The sequence below is a fragment of the Mytilus galloprovincialis genome, chromosome 12 (assembly GCF_965363235.1).
Source record: "Mytilus galloprovincialis chromosome 12, xbMytGall1.hap1.1, whole genome shotgun sequence".
Classification (NCBI taxonomy): Eukaryota; Metazoa; Mollusca; class Bivalvia; order Mytilida; family Mytilidae; genus Mytilus; species Mytilus galloprovincialis.
Window position 1 is genome coordinate 20,212,969 of NC_134849.1, and position 26,233 is coordinate 20,239,201.

General features: G+C 31.0%; 1 protein-coding gene across 1 annotated transcript; it reads left to right on the top strand.

The window, feature by feature from the left end:
* The first annotated feature begins 117 nt into the window (after window positions 1-117).
* LOC143055656 (sialin-like) lies at window positions 118-23,668 on the top strand. The gene is made up of 12 exons (XM_076228822.1): window positions 118-310; window positions 1,930-2,093; window positions 2,687-2,775; window positions 3,407-3,500; window positions 5,349-5,494; window positions 5,998-6,085; window positions 7,814-7,903; window positions 14,034-14,317; window positions 14,785-14,917; window positions 15,724-15,869; window positions 18,593-18,685; window positions 20,287-23,668. The coding sequence occupies exons 2-12, from the start codon at window positions 1,934-1,936 to the stop codon at window positions 20,449-20,451; spliced, it is 1,488 nt and encodes a 495-aa protein (XP_076084937.1). The 5' UTR covers window positions 118-310; window positions 1,930-1,933; the 3' UTR covers window positions 20,452-23,668.
* Window positions 23,669-26,233: the final 2,565 nt, after the last annotated feature.

The window sequence follows — 26,233 nt, forward strand, 5'->3', positions numbered from 1 at the left end:
TAGTTTTTCGGCATTCAAACTTTCGGATTTGTACTTAATATTAGGCCTCAAGTTAGAGGTTATTCCGATAACATAGTAAGTAACAGGTGCTTTCAGTTTCAGTTTACTGCATATTCTTTCATAACTCATGTTACATATGTTTTTTGTTATTCACAAACAAATCATGACACAGGGACCTGATTAACATTTTCAAATTCCACTTCTTAACTTCAAATGAAAAAAATCTTCACAAGAAAGTTGTTAAATAGTGGACATATGCTGTTGTTGTTAGTCATTAACATAATTTATAGACATGTCAAGCTGTCAAATGGTAAATCTGGCTATCTAGATAAGTCTAACATACGTTTTTTGTTTGACTGAAAAATTTGAATTTCCATCGAATGCAGATCAGAAGAATAAATTCTGCATTGCAGAGAGTTAGAGAAATCTGATTTTCAGAAGATACATGTACATGATATAGTAGAAATAAAATTTCAATAGGATATCTGTCTAATTGTATTGAGCTGCACATATTATAGAATAAGCGTAACAATCTGGAGGAGATTATATACTGGGTACATAATCTTCATGTATTTTCTATTGGAGCTTGTATTTTAAAAGCTGCATTTCCTTATATTTGACATTTCTGACTGGCATGGGCATGATGGGGTATACATTTAAATCATCCTGAATATGCATGAAATATTTGCCACTGTATGTAAAGTAACAAACAATTAATCAATCAGTCTTTAAAATGTAATTTCTGATATGTTCAGCAGTTGCTTAATCATCATGATCATGCTTACAGACTAAATACAGTCTTAGATGACTAATGATTACAATTTTTGTGAATGACTATACTTCAGGCATCATACCCTTTGTATGGGTAAATGATAAATAGAAAATTAAGTTTGTGTTGAAGCTTGGGGAAGATTCAGGATTTTTAAAGGAGAGGGCGTAATAACAAAATTAGTTATATATAAAATTAACCCAAACCTCAAATGTTTTTGATGATAATTCTTTATTAAAGTGTCGTATATATTGGCAGCTTTATTAGCTTGAGTCCATTGTTATCCTGTCCAATCATGGGTGTTTTTCTCAAAACAAAATTTTTTAAATTTGTATTCTAAGTAATGAAAAAGTGTCTGAAGGCTGGAATTAACATTGATATAAAAAAGTAAGAAGATATGGTATGATTACCAATGATTCTACTCTAAACATGAGTCCAATTGACACAGAAATTAACAACTAAATGACTCTGTACAACCTTCAAAAATTAGCAAAGCCCATACCACACAGTCAGAATAAACATGATAAAATAATTCACTCAGGTCTAATTTATGTCATGTATGTAGGGAATAATGAATGAAAAACAAATGTGCTACACAGCAACAAATTCAACCATTGAGTTTCAGGCTCCTGACTTGAGACAGGCACACGCAGGTTAATATAGTCTGATGGTTTGCTAGTCTATTTGCCAATAACTATAATTGATCCTGTAGTTAGAGATTAACTTTAGGAGGTAAATTCATTTTTAATGACAATGGGAAACTAGCCTATACCAATATCTTTATTCTCATAATCATTGCAGGGGGTCTCTTTGGGGGTTCCGATCCCGGATCCCGCTTACTGTTTTGTCAGATTCCCGTATCCCGCTTACACTATGTACGTAAGCAATTCTCATTTTTTTGTCATTTCCCGAGTCCTGCTAGACCTCATTTCCCGTTTTCACGACACAACAATTTGACTTTCACGTGTCACGCTTACAAAAAATTGGCAATCCCGCGTCACGCTTAGACCCCAATGAGACCCACATTGCAGATACATAGGTACAGAGAGGTAGCAAAAAGTTTATATTTAAATATAGAAATATAACTATATATGTAATAACACATTAGGTCTCATACCCAATCAAGATATTAAGCAATAACATGTATTGTCGTTTTACAGAAGTATGGAAAGTCATGATGGAAACCTGAGAAGTGACAGTTCATCAGAGAAAAGATCAATTCTACCTCCTGCAGAAGAAAGTCATGATGTCTGTCCAAGGCAATGGGCTTTGTCAAGGTTTCCAAAGAGATATATTGTGGCAATAATGGCATTCCTGGGCTTTTGTGAGTTAAATGTTGTAGTTAAAGATATGTTTTTATGCCCCTGCTGCAGTGGACATGGTGGAGGGGGCATTAAGATTTACCCTTGTCCGTTTGAGCTTATGTCCGTAGGTTCCAAAGTTGGTTTCTGTTCTCTAACTTTTGTTTGCCTTAACCAAATGTTATATAAATTATACACAATGATTATTACTATTACAGACAGAATAAGTTCGAAATTTGAACTTTAACCTTTTTAGAGTTATGCCCCTTTTAATTTTAAATAGTGACCGTACATTGTTTTAATATTATACATAGTGATGGTACAAACATGTATGTAATTTTGAAAAGTTTAAGCAAATGGTTTCTGTTTTATTTATTATTTATTAATTACTATAGCTACTTCATTTAGCTTTCAGCAACAGATATTTCTTAATATTCATTCATGTCTATAAAAACAATGTGTCTTGAAAAAATATGCTTTTATCAGTATATTAATTTATATCTGAACATCTTATTTTCATAGATCATGTAATACATATATACCGGTGATAAAAGTAATCAAAACTATAAGGAAAGAAAATGCAGAACAATAATTTTACATTTATGTTTCATTCTAGGCAACATATATTCCCTAAGAGCTAATCTGAGTGTTGCAATTGTTGCCATGGTTGCCAAGAAGGGGGAGAATGTGACAGCAGAATATCAGGTAAATTCGTCATGTGGTCTTCCATAATTGGCTAAATGGTTATAACACTACATCTGTATGCATCACCATATAACATATGATTTAGAATGTATACTGTGAATTGGATTCATTTATTTCATGAGTTTCAATTTCATCGATTGAGGAAATATTGTTTTTTTTTTTAGAAATTTTACATACAAGCCTATACATGCTATATAAATGTGTTTTTGGTTCAGCTATACCAAAGGAATCATAGAAAATATGTATCCAACTTACAATTTGAATTATCAGTATAGTGAAAAAATTTGATGCAGTACATGTATGTATATTGCTAGTGTTTCTTTTTATGACCCATTTATGGGCATTATGTTTATTTGTTCCTCTGTTCGTCTGTCCATCCGTTCGTCCATTTGTCTGTCCTACTCCAGGTTAAAGTTTTTGGTCAAGGTAGTTTATAATGAAGTTGAAGTCCTATCAACTTGAAACTTAGTACACATGTTTCTTATGATATGATCTTTTAATGCCAAATTAGTGTTTTGGTCCCAATTTCACGGTCCACTGAACATAGAAAATGATAGTGCGATTGGGGCATCCATGCATTTTATTGTTTTTATTGTGTACATTCCTAACTTAAACACTTTGCTTCACACAGGGTGATTTTCCAACATTTGATTGGAGTACTAAACAGGAAGGCCTGGTTTTATCATCTTTCTTCTATGGTTATATATTTACACAGCTTCCAGGAGGTAAGTAACATCTTAATTTAAAGCGTTCAGTTAATTTTTAAAGAGTTAACTCCCTTAAGTGTTCTGTTCCTTTTTTCAATCTGACAGATTTTTATACGACCGCAAAAATTGAAAATTTTTTGGTCGTGTATTGGTATCACGTTGGCGTCGTCGTCTGTAGTCGTCGTCGTCCGAAGACATTTGGTTTTCGCACTCTAACTTTAGTAAAAGTAAATAGAAAACTATGAAATTTAAACACAAGGTTTCTGACCATAAAAGGAAGGTTTGGATTGATTTTGGTAGTTTTGGTCCCAATGAATTAGGAGCCAAAAGGGTCCAAAATTAAACTTTGTTTGATTTCATCAAAAATTGAACTATTGGGGTTCTTTGATATACCGAATCTAACCGTGTACTTAGATATTTAATTTTTGGTCCCATTTTCAAATTGGTCTACATTAAGGTCCAAAGGGTCCAAAATTAGACTTAGTTTGATTTTAACAAAAAATGAATTCTTGGGGTTCTTTGATATGCTGAATCTAAACATGTACTTAGTTTTTTTATTATGTGCTCAGTTTTCAAGTTGGTCCAAATCGGGGTCCAAAATTAAACTTTGTTTGATTTCAACAAAAATTCAATACATGGGGTTCTTCAATATGCTGAATCTAACCATGTATTCAGATTTTTAATATATTAAGGACCGGTTATCAAGTTGGTCCACATTGATGTCTAAAGGGTCCAAAATTGAACTTTATTTGATTTCATCAAAAATTGAATTCTTGGGGTTCTTTGATATGATGAATCTAACCATGTATTTAGATTTTGAATATTGGAATACCACAAAGGGATGGTAAGAATTGTCTTTGGGAGTAATGGCTCAAACCATTAAAGAATAAGGTGCAAAAAAAGAGGGGAAAAGGGTTTCCAGGTTAATGGACAATAACTTCAGTACAAAACATAATTTAAAAGCAGTGTAAGGTTGGTAATTGAAACTCATTTTAATAGCTCACCTAAACTGCTCTTAAATTATGTATATTGGAAATTTGCCAAAAACTTTGTTATTAATAAATTCCATTGGAAATTAGCAATGTAATTTGAAACGATTTTTTATCACAAAGTTGTCTTTTTATATTCATAAGGACTTATAAAAATAAGGATATGTGATATGGTTTCCAATGAGACAACTATCTGTATAAGTTCAACAAAAGTAGATCTAACTAATTGTATGTCCTTCAACATTGAGAAAAACCCATACAGTTTATTGTATGATTTTGAAATTATATTAGAACGCCTCAGATTCTGAAATGACACATTATGGGAGCAATATTGCAATTACAGAGTATTTTCCTAATTTTTGCCGCCAATAGTAGAAACAATTTCAAATTTCTTCATAATATTTTATAGTGCTGATGTGAATGGAGACAATATGTGTACTAGTGGTAAACTTTACTTACAAGGATCTGACAACACTTCATACGTAACCTTCTCTTCTGAAAAATTATTACATCAACCAAAGAAATTGGTGGGTGTTTTATAATGACAAATCTGGTAAAGTCGAACAGAGAGTTGACACATTCCTGTACATGTATTTCTACTTTATCCTGCATAATGACGACTAAGAAGACGCTTGATTAACTTTAATAGTGCAGGGATACAGGAGATCCCTTCTATCTGGTAAATAATTTCACCAAGGCGCCCATAACTTAGGAACTTCCGGTGAATGACATAACTTCGAAATTGGTCTATTTATTTAGGACCTGGAGTATTTATCTTTCATTGATATGATTTGAAGAAATTTTATAATACATGATTAAAGAGATGAAAGAAAATGACAAAAATTATGAGATTTTTTAAAAATTTTATTTTAAAAAGGTTACTTAGCAAATCGTATTGGTGGAAAATACTTATTTGGCGGAGGAATCTTTATGACAGCACTTTTAACTGTTTTGACACCACTGTTTGCTAAAGGAGGAGTAGGTCTTGTTGTTGCCATTCGAGTATTAGAAGGTTTATGTGAGGTAAGTAGTTTATAATTGGATTGTAATCTTACATGAGGGTAGGAATGCCCTTTACTGACAGACATCAAAAGGTAGTTTTTGGCTTCTGTTAGCCTCAAATTGGTTAAAATTTTATATCAATTTGTCAAAACATCCTTACTTTTTTGTCAAAGGTCTCTTATAATTATCGTTACTTTTATTTTTGGAAAATTTAACATGAAAGGTCGATTTTTTTATCATTTAAAAGAAAGTGTACATTTAATTGTCTTGCACCAAAAATTAACAATAAAGTCATTTGACAAGAAATTTTACTGTTATTCATCATGAAAGTACCTCCATTATGACCCTCTTACATGGCTCAAATATGTATATGAAATTGAATATGTATTTATACATTATAAAAATTTGAACCATTACAATCTCAGATTCCAAAACCCCTACAAATTTCCTTTATTATTTTAAATATATAAAATGAATAAGATATGGATTATTTGCATAGAATTACAACAAAAATGTCTTTGCAGGGCGTTACATATCCATCTATCCTTGCTGTTTGGGCCAAATGGGCTCCACCATTAGAAAGAACAAAGCTTGCAACTATAGCTTTTTCTGGTAAGATCCTTTAATGTCAATTAACAATGATTCTTCATTTGTAGAATGGTGCAATGTTTGTCAAATATTTTAATAGTTAGGTCTGCATTAACTTACAGCCTTTTCAACTTTGTGGCGTTCTTTTATAGCAATAGACGTTTTAATTATAGTGCTTTACTAGATTTTGTAAGGTAGACAAAATTGAATTGAATATTTAATTTCCAAAAATATGCAGATCTGACATATTTTGACTTTATTGACTTACATCTCTTGTTTAGAAGTAATTGTAGTAATCTCATAGAATTTGAGATTGATTTTTTTTTGGTTTTTTTCGTTAAGATAAACAATAAGTTTGCCTATGGTAGCTGTGCAAAAAAAATGAATTACAGTGACTTGACTGTAAATGTTGCTATTCCCCAATTGCAACTCATTCAAAATTTTGACCCAATTGCAATTTGTTTTATTAAATCAAATTGTTCAACTGGTCAAAAATTTGAACAACTGTTCAGCCAAAATGTGAAAGTGCAAAGTGATAAAATAAATCATACTTACAATCCTATAAGTCTGTAACTCCACTGTATTGATGTAATTCCTAAATCAGTCTATCAATCTGTATAGTTATATTACAGCCATTACCATACTAAAGGTGAACTGTTTTATTTTGAATTGCTATAAAAATGTCAAAACTAAGCTTTTATAGAGTTTTTCTTTCGAAAAGTATTCTATATTTATAAGTATCACACATTATGTGAATAAAAACATTTCATATTCAGTAAAATATGTATGAAATAACAATATGCTTCCTTGGGGAGATAACCTAAAATACTATTCTTTTGAATAAAGACTTTTTGAAACCAAAAAGCGATTATCTCCCCTTCCTACAAACATATTGCAATTTCAAATATTTTACTGAATATGAAATGTTTTTATTCACATAGTGTGTGATTCTTATAAATATAGAATACTTTTCGAAAGAAAAACTCTATAAAAGCTTAGTTTTGACATTTTTATAGCAATTCAAAATAAAACAGTTCACCTTTAGTATGGTAATGGCAATAATATAACTATACAGATTGATAGACTGATTTAGGAAATACATCAATACAGTGGAGTTACAGACTTATAGGATTGTAAATATGATTTATTTTATCACTTTGCACTTTCACATTTTGGCTGAACAGTTTGTTCAAATTTTTGACCAGTTGAACAATTTGATTTAATAAAACAAATTGCAATTGGGTCAAAATTTTGAATGAGTTGCAATTGGTGAATAGCAACACTAACAGTCAAGTCACTGTAACAAAAATACTTAACTCTGAGGAAAAATCTGTAATACAGAAATTCCCTAAGCAAATGGCAAAATCAAAAAATCAAACTAATGGATTACAACTGTCATATTTCTGACTTGGTACAGGCATTTTCTTATGCAAAACCTGGTGGATTAAACCTGGTTTTAAAGCAAGCTAAACCTCTCATTTGTATGACAGTCACTTGAAATTCCATTAGATTGACAACGATGTGTGAACAAAACAAACAGGCATGTTCTGTTTTAATCGATATATGTGCGTGAAAAAAATTAACAAAATCCTGGATCCACATCTGAGTCTTGATTGTTCCTGTCTCTTTTAACTTAAAATTTCATGGAAGGCCAATACAATCCTACCTCACAGGCTTCTTGTTTCATAAAAATGATATTACTGGTTATTCAAGATACATCTCCTTGTACAAATTATTTTTCTTTTTTTCCAGGTTCATACATAGGTACAGTGATCTCCATGTTATTGTCTGGATATATGCTGGAGTCAGGTCTTGGATGGCCGTCAATATTTTATCTGTTTGGTAAGTATTATATGATTGGCAAAGCTGGAGTCTTGGATGGCTGTCAATATTTTATCTGTTTGGTAAGTATTATATTATTGGCAAAGCTGGAGACTTTGATGGCTGACAATATTTTATCTGTTTGGTAAGTATTATATTATTGGCAATTAAAGCTGGAGTCTTGGATGGCCGTCAATATTTTATCTGTTTGGTAAGTATTATATCATTGGCAAAGCTGGAGTCTTGGATGGCTGACAATATTTTATCTGTTTGGTAAGTATTATATTATTGGCAAAGCTGGAGACTTGGATGGCTGACAATATTTTATCTGTTTGGTAAGTATTACATGTATATTATTGGCAAAGCTGGAGTCTTGCATGGCCGTCATAATTTTATCTGTTTGGTAACTATTACATGTATATTATTGGCAAAGCTGGGGTCTTGGATGGCCGTTAATATTTGTTTGTTTGGTAAGTATTACATGTATATTATTGTCAAAGCTGGAGTCTTGGATGGCCGTCAATATTTGTTTGTTTGGTAAGTATTTCATGTATATTATTGGCAAAGCTGGGGTCTTGGATGGCCGTTAATATTTGTTTGTTTGGTAAGTATTACTTGTATATTATTGGCAAAGCTAGGGTCTTAGATGACTATTGTTTATGTTCATCTGAATTTTTACCAAATATTGTCAATTTTAGTGTACGACAATTTGAACCAACAATATCTGATCACTGTCCAATTTCAATAACTATACATTCTCAATTAGTAAATAAGTCATGTGATAATTATGTTAAGCCAACTCTTAGAAGAGTTAAATGGACTACTAAACGAGAAGAAATTTTTAAGTCCAATATGTTGAAAGTGAACTTTGGAACTATTAATTCTGATGTAGATAATTTAACCCAAAAAATAGAGGCGAATAATACTTGTAATTCCAATGTAACTCAACGTGTTAATGATACAGTCTCTAGTATATCATCAATATTATACAATGCTGCTTTTTTAAGTAATACTAATAAGACCCCTGGTAAAACCAAGAGAAGTAAACGAAGAAAAATAAAAAAGCCATATTATGATAATGAATGTGAATCTAAATATAGGTCCCTAAAGAGTCTGACTAGAAAATTATGTACTGAGCCCTGGAATGACAGTCTTAGACACAAAGTATTATATAATAAAAAGGAACTGAATAAACTTATAAGGAAAAAATATAGACAATTTAGACATAAAATGATAAAACAGATGATAGATTCAAATAACAGCTGTCCAAATGATTTTTGGAAAACAATTAAGAAACTAAAAAAGGAGAACTTCAAGGATCCTAGTTCTAACATACAACCTAAAGAATGGTTTAAATATTTTAATAAATTAATGAATACTAATTATGATAAAAATGTTTGTAATGATAAGAAAGAGTATACTACTTTTAAAGATTGTAACACGTGTACTAAGATGTTAAACAGTTCTATTACAACTGAGGAGGTGGTTATTGCAGCAAAATCTTTAAAGAATAATAAAGCAAGTGGTTCAGATTGTATTACAAATGAAATGTTACAAATATCTTGTTATATGAATATTGATGTTTATGTAAAATTGTTTAATCTTATACTTAAGTCTGGTATCTACCCAACTTTATGGAGAAAAAATTTTATTAAGCCCATTTTCAAGGGTGGGTGTTTTAATGATCCATCTAATTACCGAGGTATAGCCCTTTCAAGTTGTTTAGGAAAATTTTTTCTAAAAGTTTTACATAATAGATTAGAAAAGTATCTTGAAGGAAATGAACTTATTTGTCGTGAGCAAATTGGATTCAGAAAGGGAAGTCGAACAAGTGATCATATTTTAACTCTAAAAACTATAATTGATAAAGCATTTAAATCATCAAAAAAGATATATGCCTGTTTCATTGATTTCAGGAAGGCATTTGATACTATTAACAGAGATGCCCTCTTTTACAAATGGTCTTATTACAACATAGATGGTCCCTTTTTTAGTATAATGAAAGATATGTATAAAGAGGTTTTGTACTCGGTAAAGATCTCGGAAGGTATCACTGATTATTTTAATTCCTCAGTTGGGTTAAAACAAGGGTGTATTTTAAGCCCTACATTATTTTCTTTATATATTAATGATTTACCATCTATTTTTGACTCAACATGCGAACCACCCAAGTTAAATGATAATGATATATCATGTCTGTTATACGCTGATGATTTAGTCCTTATTTCTGAATCGGCTAATGGCTTACAAAAATACCTTGACAAGTTTAGTTTATATTGCACTAGTTGGGATTTAACAGTAAATCTTGACAAAACCAAAGTTATGATTTTTAACAAATCAGGTAAAAAACTTACAAAAGACAAGTTTGTTTTTAGTGATAATATTTTGGAACACTGTACAGAATATAAATATTTGGGTATACTGTTTAAACCATCTGGTGGTTTTACAGAAGCAGTGAGACTTCTTTGTAAAAAAACATCAAAAGCTATATTTTGTATTAGAAAACTGTTATTTTCTGAAGATATCAATGTATTACCTCACTTAAAGCTTTTTGATGCTTGTGTTAAACCTATACTTCTCTACTGTAGTGAAGTTTGGTCTCTGTATATGATAAAAGATATTACAAATCTAGAGTCAAAATATTGGTCATTGGCTACCATCAAAGTCCAAATTAAATTTGCAAAAACTTTAATTGGAGTAAATAAATCAGCTGTCAATTTAGCAGTACTAGCTGAACTTGGTATGTATCCAGTTTTTATAGAAGCTTTAAAACTGTCAATTGGCTTCTGGTTGCATGTGATCAAATCTGATAACAATTGTTTACTAAAAGATGTATATTGTTCCAACCTGCAATTAACCAATGGATTTGCTAAAAAGATTGAACAGTTACTTGCTACATTAAATTTTTCACATGTTTGGAAAAATCATGATACTATTTCAAAAAGGCGTTTATTATATGCAATTCATACCAAACTTAATGATCGATATCTTAATTATTGGAAAGAAAATATATTTTGTGATAATAAATCAGTACATGGTAATAAGCTGAGAACATATAGACAGCTTAAAGAAAATTATAAATTGGAAAACTATTTATTGTTAAATATAGACAGAAAAGTAATAGGGCATTTTGCTAAAATTCGTATTAGTAATAGTGTTCTTAGAATTGAACAAGGGCATCACACTAAAACCCCTGTAAAAGAAAGAATCTGTCCTTTGTGCCTCTTAGAACTGAAGATGAATTTCATTTCACTTTAAAATGTACAAAACTAAATATAATTAAAAACCAATTGTTCAGAGAACAATTGAAGGTCTTTCCATCAAAACAATGTATTTTGATATGAAAAGTTGTGAAACTAAGTTTAAAATGTCATTTCAATCGTCAAATGATAGCTCCAAGTAAGCTGATTCCAAAAATATATTGTTTCCATACATTTTTTTTAAATAAGGGAGATAATTTGTTACTTTCGGTTTGAAAAATGTTACTTCCGATAATATTTGAATATTTACTTGACACTGATTCCAAAAATATCTGGTTCTATATACTTTTATATTAATAAAGTACAAAAAAATAGCTATTTCCGGTTTACAAAAGGTCACTTCCGGTTGTTTTTTACAAGGTTAAATGGTTTGATACCTTTTTCTAAAAGTTGTATATCTTTATCATGTATACATATAGAATAAAAGCAAAGGTCAAAATCTAGAACGTCAAATTAAGCTATGACCTTGAGATCAATTTCAAGGTCATAAACCAAGGACCTCAAATCAAAAGACCATAGGTCTTTATTATATATAGTTAATGAGTTATATCATTAAACGCGTATTTTTAAATACAAGAGGGGAGAAAACTCCCTTTTACATTCAACGTACGCTTGCAATCAAAATTTACATCTTACGACATGTCGCAACTAACAATTTAGTAAAAATAATTTGTTGATATCTTATACAGTCTTTGGATATAAGTGAAAATAAGACAAATTCAAATATTAGAATATGACCTTGACCTTTGACCTTGACCTAATTTTCATTTTTTGGGACCAAGGACCTCAAATCAAAAGATCCTAGGTCTCTATCACTTATGATTTATAAGATAGAAATTCATATCACTTATATCAGATGCATAAGGGGAAATAACTCTCATATGGAGCGGTCATATCGCTTCGGTCAAAATAGGACAAATCATGCGAAGGATATAACGAGCAATTTTGTAAAATAAATTTGTCATAATCTTTTACGGTTGCGAAGGAGATGCGCTAACAAGGAAAACAGTGTTTGGGGAGATAACTCCTACAAAGAAAAGTATTCGTATACGCAGGGTAAATTTCAAAAGCGCATAAACTGTTCGATATCATATATCAAATATCTAAGCGACATATTGCGAAACAAATGTTTATCGCAAGAACAAAATTAGGCGGAAGAAAAAAAAAAAAAAAATAATCAGAAGAAAAACAATAGGTCTTTCCACAGAAAAGTGGAAAGACCTAATTAGAGACCAACTGTTTTCCAAAATTAGTGAAATAGTTCCCTCTTTTTTAAATATGACTAATGAAGCAAGATTTAAATTTTTATATACGTGTGTTGAGACTGATATAATTAGAATTATTGTTAAATTTATAAGCGACATGTACATTTCTAGAAATGCTTTATTAAGCACTAAATAACTTTGTGGTACCACCTCATCATATAATGTTTATGAAATTGGTATGATATATATATGTTTGTATGTTTGTGTATAACAAATTTGTATTGTCTTGGTATCAATCCTGTAATTTTGGATTTTAAACCAATAAAAATTACTTACTTACTTACTTACTTAGATGGCCGTTAATATTTGTTTGTTTGGTAAGTATTACATGTATATTATTTGCAAAGCTGGGGTCTTGGATGGCCGTTAATATTTGTTTGTTTGGTAAGAATTACATGTAGCGGTATATTATTGGCAAAGCTGGGGTCTTGGATGGCCGTTAATATTTTTTTGTTTGGTAAGTATTACATGTATATTATTGGCAAAGCTGGGGTCTTGGATGGCCGTTAATATTTGTTTGTTTGGTAAGTATTACATGTATATTATTGGCAAAGCTAGAGTCTTGGATGGCCGTCAATATTTGTTTGTTTGGTAAGTATTACATGTATATTATTGGCAAAGCTGGGGTCTTGGATGGCTGTTAATATTTTTTTGTTTGGTAAGTATTACATGTATATTATTGGCAAAGCTAGAGTCTTGGATGGCCGTCAATATTTGTTTGTTTGGTAAGTATTACATGTATATTATTGGCAAAGCTGGGGTCTTGGATGGCTGTTAATATTTGTTTGTTTGGTAAGTATTAAATGTATATTATTGGCAAAGCTGGAGTCTTGGATGGCTGTCAATATTTTATTTGTTTGGTAAGTGTTATATTATTGGCAAAGCTAGAGTCTTGGATGGCCGTCGATATTTTATTGTTTGGTAAGTATTACATGTATATTATTGGCAAAGCTGGAGTCTTGGATGGCTGTCAATATTTTATTTGTTTGGTAAGTATTATATTATTGGCAAAGCTGGAGTCTTGGATGGCTGACAATATTTTATCTGTTTGGTAAGTATTATATTATTGGCAAAGCTGGAGACTTGGATGGCTGACAATATTTTATCTGCTTGGTAAGTATTATATTACATGTATTACAGGTTTATGCTACACTGTGGATTTTTCTTGTGTTCAAATTAGAAGGAATAGGATGATATTTGCAGTTCTGATATGAAGTTCTTCTTTCGCTTTAGAAACAAAGTTAACTTTTTATTAAAATAATAAAGCATGGATTTGTATTCCAGTATTATGTATATTGAGCTAATGTTTCCTTTCCCTTAATATAAAGGTTGAATTTGCTGAGATTAGGCAAAATTAAGATAACCAGATCTGCCAACTTCTGTAAATCTCCCTAGTGGATTTAGTGCTAGACCAGATTTTCAAGGGTTTGTTTACTATGGACACATACCTGTTCGAGGTTTTTGTGAAAATGAGGATTTTAACTTGTTTTATGATCCCGATATCAGGATTCGGGTTGAGGCATGAAAATCGGAACAATACCAACAAATGGCAGGTCTGAGGTGACACATAGCACATTAAAAACATTTGATATTTAGAAATTTAATTGTTTTAAATGTTTGTTGCAGGTGGTATTGCATTGTTGTGGTGTGTCTGCTGGGGATATTTTATAGCTGAGTCTCCGTCCAGTCATCCCACTATCACCTCTGTAGAAGTGGAGTATATACAGGCTAACATCGGGTACACAGAGGAACAGACCAAGGATATCCTGCCACCATGGACAGATATTTTCAAATCACCAGCTGTATGGGCTATTGTAGCAGCTCATTTTGCAGAAAACTGGGGGTTCTACACTTGGTTGACCGAACTTCCATCATTTATGAGGCATGGTTTGAACTTCAGAATAGATAAGGTAATTATATAAAACGTCTTTCTGCATAAAACTGATACCTTTTTTCATCTGCTTGATTACAACTTACATTTATTTGTTGAGCCAGTTGTACCTTTTATGGATAATGGCAATAATGTTTTCCTTGAAATTTGTTAACTTACACATGTATGTGAAATTTTGTATATTCAGATATTTCAAATTAATAATAAAAAAGTAAAAAAAAATCCATCAAATGACAGGTACACGTAAAATGCTATCCATGGAAATCACCAGGATGTGAATTGGTTGTGGTATTGTCATGTTTAAAAATAATTTCTCAATTCATAGAATTTTGTTGGCTTTTCCTAGCCAATGAAATTGCCTAATAGACAGTTTCTTTTCAATCTGAATTTACAGGATTCTCAGTATTCTATATGCTCTAGCTTATATTTGTGTTGTTTCCCAGTGAAATCAGGTCACAGCTACCTACTTTATAATTTATGTTTTAGGCAGGGTTTGTGGCAGCATTTCCATATCTGGTGATGGGATTAGTAGTGATGTCATCTGGTTTCCTTGCTGACTATTTGAGAGGAAGAGCTGTAGTGTCGACAACAGCTATACGTAAACTATTTACTTGTGGGGGTAAGAGAAGTTCTCTTTTCAATTCTGTTGAAATTAACCAACTGTATTGATAAGTGTTTGTTTCTATGTTACGAACTTTGATTACCAGAATAATGAGATTAATGAATACAATCTACATATATTTCTGAATTGATAGTATATAGGTGTAACACCACTAATTCAGGCCCGGCCAGAAAGCACATACCAGAAAGTAGTACATATTTAACGCAAAATAGTTACTACGCATGGACATAACTTTCAAAATATTTAGAATATTTTATTAATTTTGATATCAAACAAAAGCTGCATGACTGGTGATCATTGCAGAACAATTTTTGACTGATAAATTTGAATAATAAAAAAATGGCATGAAATTTAAAAAGGAGGGTACATTTTGCCTTTTTGTCAGATCGGAAGTACCTGTTTTGGTACATCCGAAGTTCCGGAAACCAGTTCTTTCTTATATGCCATGTAAGGTATGTTGATTTTTTCAGCACAGGACACCAGAAGGTGTTGCTTTGACATGCAATGATTGTCACTTTATTTGAACTTAAGATAAAAGAGCTGTGACCACTCGAAATTGAGGAATTTAACATAGAAAGCAATGGGGCCATTAATTAGTGGTGTACTTCTCATAGGAAATAACAATTGTCAATCAATTCATGGAAAGTGGTACTCACAAAAATGGAGAAAAAAACCAACAGAATTTGTTTTGCCAATTCATTAAAAAAAAAAAAGGAATATACCAATTCAAGAGTTAAGAATAGATGGGTTATTATTTATACAAGGTTCAGAATTAACAGTTTTATCTATTCATTATTTTTCAGCCTTTTTTTGTCAGTTAATATTCATGGTTGCAGCAGGCTACACTATGACCCCAGTTGCTGCCTGTGTTTGCCTGACGTTAGCAGTAGGACTGGGTGGGTTTGCCTGGGGAGGATTCAGTGTTAATCACTTGGATATAGCACCACAGGTAGTTATTTTATAGGTTAATACATAAATTTAAGCCAAACTTGTCATTTATAGGTATAAGAAGATGTGGTATGAGTTCCGATGAGGCAACTCTCCATCCAAGTCACAATTTATAATAGTAAACCATTATACTAGGTCAAAATGTGGTCTTCAACACAGAGCCTTGGCTCAGACCGAACAGCAAGCTATAAAGGGCCCCAGAAATGACTAATATAAAACCATTCAAACAGGAAAACCAGTGCTCTAATCTATATAAAAACAAGGAACAAGAAACACTTATGAACCACATCAACAAACAACAACTACTGAACATTGAAAGTTCCAACACAAGTGTTGTTACTTTCACACTGATTGAAAATTCAAAATGGCCACCACCTGAGCTCAAAATTATCTTGAAACTCTAGTTACTCTACTGGAAATTACTTATGCTTTTATTTTGAAAAATAGATTAATGAAATGAAAATTAAAAAAACCAAAAACTGTAAACATATTTTATTGAAGAAATCATAAGTTACAAGGGTAAATTTAAAGACACAAATACGAAAAATACAAATGATTCAATAATTAGGATTAGGAAACAAGAGCAGTGCTCTTATATAAATCTGTCTCCCTAAATTCAAAAATAAAATTACAAGCTATGAATACATGCTGAATAGCAAATGAAAAATGAATAAATATGTAGCAAAATACAGTCAATGATTACAATAACAAAAGGAAAATTCATCAAAAAAAATATACTGTAAATTCAGAAATTATTGCGATGATTTTATTATTGCGAAAAATGCGACAGGGTTATATGGCAATTATTTAAACTCGCATTTTGAAATATTTATTTGAATTTAACAGGATTTTTTTTTCATGTCGCAAAAATTAAAATCTCATAGTAGTCTAAAATGATAAAATCACAATAATAAATGCACTTAATAATTTCTGAATTTACAGTAAGAAAGTGAAATGTGTTTTTTTTTTTTTTTTTAGAAAAATGAGAGTGTTATTAAAGAATGAAATAATATTTTTTTATTTAGGGGAGGAGTGATCAATTAGAATTAAAAGTTACTTTCCAAGTGCATAACCTAGGTCCTGATGAACAGTCCAGTATGGCCTAGGGATTGAAAATAGGGTCTTTTGAACATATTTTGAAAGATATTCTTTTCACTAACCAATTGAAAGAAAACTTTGAATGTTTCTGTGGAGGTCCGAAACAAAGGTTACTTCTTTTAAAAATTCAAAATGCTGCAAGCAGAGGCCAAAGTTTAAATCAAATAGCTATTGAAAATTACGTTTTGATTTATATTTAAAAAGATATATCTAACAGAACCTTTCAGGCCCTTGGCGCCTCTAGTTTTCTTAAGGCTAAGGAATAGAACTGACTTGAAAGCAAAATGTAAGGACCTCAAATTGTGTGGGAATATTTTTAAGATTCTCTTGGAGACAGGTATTGAAAACATACAAAATGATAGTGAATTTGAACCTGCTAACAATTTTTTTTTTCATTGATTTTTGTCGAGCCTGCAACTTTTGTTGCAGAAAGCTCGACATAGGGATAGTGATCCGGCGGCGGCAGCTACGGCGGCAGCTACGGCGGCAGCTACGGCGGCGGCTACGGCGGCGGCTACGGCGGCGGCTTTAGCTCACTTCTTAAAAGCTTTATATTTTAGAAGGTGGAAGACCTGGATGCTTCATACTTTTTATATAGATGCTTCATGTTACGAAGTTTCCGTCAGTCACATGTCCAATGTCCTTGACCTCATTTTCATGGTTCAGTGATCACTTGAAAAAAAAGTTCAAATTTTTTGTAATGTTGAATTCTCTCTTATTATAAGTAATAGGATAACTATATTTGATATGTGCGTACCTTGCAAGGTCCTCGTGTCTGTCAGACAGTTTTCACTTGACCTCGACCTCATTTCATGGATCAGTGAATAAGGTTAAGTTTTGGTGGTCAAGTCCATATCTCAGATACTATAAGCAATAGGGCTAGTATAATCGGTGTATGGAAGGACTGTAAGGTGTACATGTCCAACTGGCAGGTGTCATCTGACCTTGACCTCATTTTCATGGTTCAGTGGTTATAGTTAAATTTTTGTGTTTTGGTCTGTTTTTCTCATACCATATGCAATAGGTCTACTATATTTGTTGTATGGAATGATTGTTAAGTGTACATGTCTAGCGGGCAGATGTCATGTGACCTTGACCTCATTTTCATGGTTCAGTGGTCAAAGTTAAGTTTTTGAGTTTAGGTCTTTTTATCTAATGCTATATGCCATAGGTCAACTATATTTGGTGTATGGAAATATTTTATGATCTTTATGTCAGTCGAGCAGGTTTTATTTAACCTTGACCTCATTTTCACGGTTCATTGCACAGTGTTAAGTTTTTGTGTTTTGGTCTATTTTTCTTAAACTATAAGTAATGTGTCAACTATATATGTTGTATAGAAGCATTGTTAGCTGTACCTGTCTGCCTGGCATGGTTCATCTGACCTGGACCTCTTTTTCAAGGTTCATTGGTCTTTGTTTAGTTATCTTGGTTAATGTTAAGTTTATGTGACAGTTGTAATAAAGCTTAGCTTTATACTTAGGACTATCAACATAATATCAATGATTAGTATAGAAGGCGAGACATTTCAGCGTGTGCACTCTTGTTATGAAGAAAATGGCAGGGTTAAATTTTTATGAAAAAGACAAATATATTGTATTGACAGTAATGCATTTTTTTTTTCAGTATGCAAGTGTCACCATGGGAATATCTAATACATTTGCGACAATTCCAGGGATAATTAGTCCTTTACTAACTGGTGCTATAGTAACACAAAAGGTATGTACATTGTATAGGATTTGGGAGATTTTTGTGTTACATGGATATTGTAAAAGTTGAAATGGGGAATATGTCAAAGAGAAAACCACCTGACCCAAGAGCAGATAACAGCCGCTGGCCACCAATGGGTATTCAAAACAGCGAGAAAATCCACACATCTGGAGGTGGTCCTCAGCTGGACCCTAAATAAAATTTTGTTACTAGTTAAGTGAAAATGGACATCACACTAAACTCAAAAACATATAAATTAACTTGCTTCTGTTTCCATATAGTCAAAGTACAGCTAAAGACTGGTATATTTCAGTCATACAATTTTTATGTGCATTGCTTTTAATAAGTAGCTAGCTTGGAAATATAGAGATAATATAGTGTTATTGCATGAATATTGGGGATTATTCTATATTGGTATTATTTTAGTAGGTTTCTCTATATGAATTGCATTTTGAATAAAAAAGTATATTCACCTGAGAAAGTGTTATTCACCGCGCTAAACGTCACATGTTTTTACATGCAATGTTATGGTAAAATGTTTCGTGTAAAATTAGTTTTTGTATATGTTTTATCATTAAATACATTTTCTTTTCTCAAAATATGGAATAAAACAATTACTGTCTTTTGTTTTGGTAAATATGGGGTTTAATTGACTTTTGAAAAACTGATATTCACTTCGGCCGTCGGCCTCAGTGAATATCAATTTTTCAAAAGTCAATAAAACTGCATATTTACCTCATCAAAAGACAGTAATTGTATAATATTGTCCCGAGTAGAATTTTATATTGTACGAGCTTGTGAGTGCAATATATGTTCTACGAGGGACTTTATTCCGCAATATTCATATAATAACCCTTTTATTGTATAGCAATATGATATTTAAAAGTACAAATTGGTTTAAACTAAGATTTTGTTGTTGATGACGTCATGAATTTTGAAGATTTTGCTCTAGTGCAATATTGGAATTTATTGCACGCTAACTTTTGGTTACTTTCTATGGGAAATATTATATTGCTATGCATGTATACATGTATGACCAATGTTATGGTCAGATGTTATGTTTTCATACATCATATGAATTTCGTTCTATGCATGCTATCTCAATGGAAATTGTGACGGCTTAATGCAATCTAAATATAATGAAAAAAACCATGAGTCAAGGATATATTGTGTGTATTCAAAAATATACTGGACTTGAAAAATTTGCACTTGTGTGTGTATTGAAGAACATGAATATAATTGTGAAAATGAAAAATAAATTCTGGTATGAAATGTCTACCAATTTTCACATGCTGCTGCAAATAAAGTTTTGTTTTAGCACATAACACTTTTTCAATACAATATGCACAAATGTATCTTTGCCACCCTCTTTTTTGGACCCTAAAAAATTTGATAGACTTTCAGGACATACAAAATTTTGAACATGATATGCAAGAATGTATCTATGCCATCCTCTTTTTTGGACCCTAAAAAATTTGATTGTTGTTCAGCACATAAAACATTTTGAATGAAATTTGCAACACATTGTACAATGATGCACCTTTGCCAACCTAATTTTTGAACCCTTGTAAAGTGTAAATATTTTATGATAATATTTATCTATTTTACAGTCAGATGTTGGACAATGGCAGATAGTTTTTTACATTGCTGCTGCAATATATTTACTTGGTGCTGTATTTTATGGAATATTTGCCACAGGAAATAGACAAAAATGGGCAGAGGTTCCTACAGGCTACCTGTCACAAATTGATGTTGATATTGATAAAGATCTGTGATATCTCATGAAGGAACCAGGAGTATGTAGATATATATATGGATCTTGGAAATCCCAACAGGGAACTAGTAGTAGTAGGATGTTTTAGAAATGTCAAAGATATCTGACAACAGCCAGATTAGGTCCATATTGACATTTTTGTTTGATGTTGTGGGTCAGTTGTATTTGTGTTCAAAAATGTTGGCATTAGATCTTATGACAACTGAAAAAAATATAATATAGAATTGTAATGGTAGAGTTATCATGGTTATCTGGCATATTAATCTTTCAGTATAAAATCCCCTATTATCTAAATAATGCGATGGATAAGGCATTAGATTTTTAACAACTGAAAAAAAGATAATCTAAAATTTTAAGAGAGGCATAAAGGGGAGCTCTCTGCAGGGAAGAACTCAAAAATAAAACTGGCATTTCATGATGAACGAACAATTAAAAATTTCTTGCATGTTGATCTCTTTACTGATTTCACGAAACACAATGAATAATTTCTCCTACTCAGTATATACTGGCTGTAGATGATACTGAGTAGGAGAAATATTCCTTCTGAGAAACTGGGTGGCTTCTGTAATTAAAATGCAGCCAAAAAAAATCAGCATTTATTTTTCTATGGGTTTTTTTCTTTGTTTTTTCCCAATGAGTAAAGGAAGGAATAAAACAAATGTGTTGGAGGGAAAAGATAAAAAATGATGTCACAGTATTATTGTTTCTTGGAAACCAGATTATGCAGATTTTATGGTTCCTCACAAAAATGAAGTTTTGTTCATGTATCAAACAAAAATATATATTTTCTGTTGGGGAAAAATATGTGTAAACCACAAACTAAAATGTTATAGAACCACAATATTATATGCCAACAAGGTCAAATCTGTTTAGCAGTAATAATCCAAATAATGACAGCATTATTTTTTTCTCTTGTTCTTTTTAATAATTTTCAACAGTGAAATAGAACTTATATGTCAGACTGTTATACAGGAAATAAACTATGGTCTAAATACACAAAATAAATATAGAATATATAAAGGTTAAAATTATCCTTCTATTTTGATAAAAGTTTCAATTAATAAAAAAGTGTTCTCTAAATTCAAGAGTGAATGTTAACTATAATGAAAGAATATGAATTTCTTGTTCAATCCCACATTTATGGAAAGCTTTGGAATTTATTGTACACAATTTGGATGACCATATTTCTAACCAACATTTTACATTCCTGTTTTCTTGATTTAGACCAGTGCTTCCCTCTTCATTTTTTGTATGAGTTCAGTATTATAGATGGATGTATAATGTTGTGATAGATTTATTTTGTAATTGATAAGAATATTTATTTCTAATTCATGTATTATTACTTTTTTTTTTATTTATTATAATTTTGTTTCTATTTCATTGATTATAAAAAAAACAACATTGATTACATTCAATTTTTTTTCATTTATCATAATATGTATTTTGTATCTCATTAGCTGGAATATTAATTATTTCATTGATAAGACTATACTCCATTACTATCATCAAACTTACCACAAAAGGAGTAAGTTCGGTAAGTGCCATATTTGGCCCCAATTATAAAGTTCATGGTTACAAGACAATAATTGTTTTAAGTTGCCTTAAAGACATGTGAGAAAGTTAAAAAGAGCTGTTTTTGTCAAAATTTAATTCTAACACGTTGATTTTTACATCCCAAAAAGGTCAAGATAAGGGATTTTGGTGAAATTTGACAAAATCATCTGGATTTTAATCAAATAAAGGACCAGGAAACATAGAGCGCAGGGGTCCACAAGCTTAATATTCAAATAAGACATGTGAAATGTCTTCACAAACATTATTTTAAAAGACTTTGTTGTCGACGTATGCGCTCTATGTTTCCTGTCAAATAATCTTTGGAAATTTACCCATTTTCATTGATTTTTTCGTGAAAAATCAATATGAGTACAACTTGTGACGTCATAATGAAACGCAGAAATGTAAAATTTTCAACAAAATTGCTTATATCCTATCTAGTCAATGTATTAGCTATAATTTATCGTGATATTGGTCAATAAATCCGAATTTGAAATTTACGCTAAAAAAAGGGGGCCATATTAGTACCTTATCGAACATACTCCTTTCACAATCAAATAAGTTGATTTTATTATTTACCCATGTCAGCTGCCCTAGACTGCTTAAGGTTGAAATAGTCATAGTGTTTTAAAATATAAAATGGTGTTTTTGGTAAAAAAAGGTTTAACACATTTATTTACAAAATATGTTAACTGTTGATATTTTATAGGGAGAAATTTTTGAATGTGATTAAGTTACAATGATTTGCAATGAAGATAAATTTGCGATAGAAAAATTTGATCTGATAGGTAGAGCAAAATCAGCAAAATATTATTAAGATATTAGAATTAGGTTTTTCAAAATTCTATCTCTGCAAAAAATAAACCTCTTCCAATATACATATATAGAGTTGAAAATACAGAATAGATTTTTAACAGAATCAGAATAATGTATTATAGTGTCACATACCAATATAAACACAATGAGTACATAATTACATAATATGCCATTAAAAATTAAATATTACAATTAAAATATTGGTACCCAGCCAAATTACTGACTTATTAGACACTTTAAAAATATAACACATATTATAAAACAATTAAAACTAATGTACTATAATATTACTGTACACAATAACTTCTTCGATAAAACATTTGATACAAAGTTTTAGCTAAAAATGGTTGAATAGCATCATTTGACATTAAAAAATTGAATTTGTCCTGTAAATCAAGATCGTTAAAAGAATCACAAATATCACCAGATTTTTTCATTAAATCATATCTTAAATGCCATACATGTTGTTGTTTTTGCATTGTAAATTTACATTGTAACAGTTCTATAGTCACAAGCTGACAATGTTGATAATCTATTCAGTTTTATGAAAATTACATGTACTTACTTGCGAATTGTAAGATATTTAAATATATGCACATTGATGCATAACAACTAGTCAGTAGGTTATAGACAGGGGAAATAAAAATTAAGGCAGTTTTCAGTTACAGTAGGTTAATGTTTCTAGAAATGTCAGTAGCAAGTTTACATCTATTATTTATTCCCCCCCTCTGTATTTCAAATGTGTAGAAAGTAAAGTAACATCCCTGATGAATGTATTAAATAAATAGGACATAGTACGCAAATATAAATGTATAAAGTGCCGTAGCAAGAAAGATTTACAACATGTTTTAGTCTGAAAGCAGTTTCAATAGAACTAAGTGATAGCAACCCAATACCACATATAATCAAAAAGCATCTAATTTTTGTAACATTTTTTATTAATCAAATAGCTAACAACAAGTTTATCATTTTAATTTTCCAGTAAATGAAAGATCAGTTTGAGAGTATTTCAGCTTTCAACAACACATAAAAAGAATAGTATAAATTCAGATATTATTGCATTGTTTTTATACGACCGCAAAAATTTTAATTTTTTGGTCGTATATTGCTACCACGTTGGCGTCGTCGTCTGCGTCGTCGTCGTCGTCGTCCGAATACTTTTAGTTTTCGCACTCTAACTTTAGTTTAAGTGAATAGAAATCTATGAAATTTTGACACAAGGTTTATGACCACAAAAGGACAGTTGGGATTGATTTGGGGAGGTTTGGTTCCAACAGTTTAGGAATTAAGGGCCAAAAAAGGACCCAAATAAGCATTATTCTTGGTTTTGGCACAATAACTTTAGTATAAGTAAATAGAAATCAATGAAATTTAAACAAAAGGTTATGACCATAAAAGGAAGGTTGGGTTTGATTTTGGGAGTTTTGGTCCCAACAGTTTAGGAATAAGGGGCCCAAAGGGTCCAAAATTGAACTTTCTGTGATTTCATCAAAAATTGAATAATTGGGGTTCTTTGATATGCCGAATCTAACTATGTATGTAGATTCTTAATTTTTGGTCCCGTTTTCAAATTGGTCTACATTAAGGTCCAAATGGTCCAAAATTAAACTTAGTTTGATTTTAACAAAAATTGAATCCTTGGGGTTCTTTGATATGCTGAATTTAAAAATGTACTTAGATTTTTAATTATTGGCCTAGTTTTCAAGTTGGTCCAAATGGGGGTCCAAAATTAAACTTTGTTTGATTTCATCAAAAATTGAATAAATGGGTTCTTTGATATGCCAAATCTAACTGTGTATGTAGATTCTTAATTTTTGGTCCAGTTTTCAAATTGGTCTACATTAAGGTCCAAAGGGTCCAAAATTAAACTAAGTTTGATTTTAACAAAAATTAAATTCTTGGGCTTATTTGATATGCTTTATCTAAACATGTACTTTGATTTTTGATTATGGGCCCAGTTTTCAAGTTGGTCCAAATCAGGATTCCATATCAAGTATTGTGCAATAGCAAAAAATTTTCAATTGCACAGTATTGCACAATAGCAAGAAATATCTAATTGCACAATATTGTGCAATAGCAATTAATTTTCAATTGGAGTTATCTTTCTTTGTATAGAATAGTAGTTGATAATATATGTTGGAAATTTGCCAGACATGACTATGATGTCATTTTCTATTTTTATTTGCCAATAACTTTATGTAAATAACTTAATTGGAAATTTGCCAATATAAAATGTTGCTGATGAAGCTTTTTTCCCTTATCTTATCTAAAATGTTTTTAGATAATGTATGTTGGACATTTGCCAGACATGACTATGATGTCATTTTCTATTTTTATTTGCCAATAACTTTATGTAAATAACTTCATTGGAAATTTGCCAATATAAAATGTTTCTGATGAAGTTTTTTTTATTGTTTTATACAATAAACAATTTATATTCACTTTTACTACCAACCAATCTTTACCATTCAGTGATAACATTTAGCACTTTATTTTACATTTTAATATTTTATGATGTATTTAAAAGAGTAGTTATTGTTGCAAACTCCATTAGAAATTTGAATTGATATCAGTTTTGGAAAAAGGGAAACGGGGATGTGAAAAAAAAATTGGGGGGGGGTTAAATTTTTCTCATTTCAGATTTCATAAATAAAAAGAAAATTTCTTCAAACATTTTTTTGAGAGGATTAATATTCAACAGCATAGTGAATTGCTCAAAGGCAAAAAAAAAAATTTTAAGTTCATTAGACCACATTCATTCTGTTTCAGAAACCTATGCTGTGTCAACTTATTTAATTTTAGATTTAAATAAGTTTGAAGAAGAAATCTTTAATTGATTTGTAAAATCTTGACATTTGTTTTGTGTAAAAAAAACCATGTAATGTCAAAAATTTGATCACACTCCAAATTCTGAGCTGTATCACGCTTGAATGTTTTGTCCATACTTGCCCCAACTGTTGAGGGTTCAACCTCTGCGGTCGTATAAAGCTGCGCCCTGCGGAGCACCTGGTTATTAATGCGAAAAAAATGCGACTGGATTGTAATGGCAATAGTTTTAACACAGTTTGATTTTTTTTAAGAATAAAACTGAATGTGTTTCACTATCGCAAAAATTAAAATAGCATTTTAGTCTAAAATGACAAAATTGCAATAATAAATGCATGCAATAATTTCTGAATTTACAGTAATCACTATTTTACGAAAATTTCCTTTGATTTTACTGACAGATCATTTCCTTTCACAACACAGTCTAGTGATATGAAAAATTATTACTAGAACTAAGGGCCCACATGTCTGTTATAAAATTAACAATGTTGTCATAGGTAAAATAGCGATAAACAGATTATCATTGGTCATCTCAACTTGATTGCTTTTCTCACTTTTTGCTGTAACGGCTCAAGCGAGAAAATCAA

Bases quoted from the DNA above. Each gene is read 5' to 3' on its own strand.
- LOC143055656 (XM_076228822.1), top strand. From the start codon at position 1,934: ATGGAAAGTCATGATGGAAACCTGAGAAGTGACAGTTCATCAGAGAAA. The intron at 2,776-3,406 runs GTAAATTCGTCA...TGCTTCACACAG, and splicing joins ATGTGACAGCAGAATATCAG to GGTGATTTTCCAACATTTGA. The intron at 5,495-5,997 runs GTAAGTAGTTTA...ATGTCTTTGCAG, and splicing joins TATTAGAAGGTTTATGTGAG to GGCGTTACATATCCATCTAT.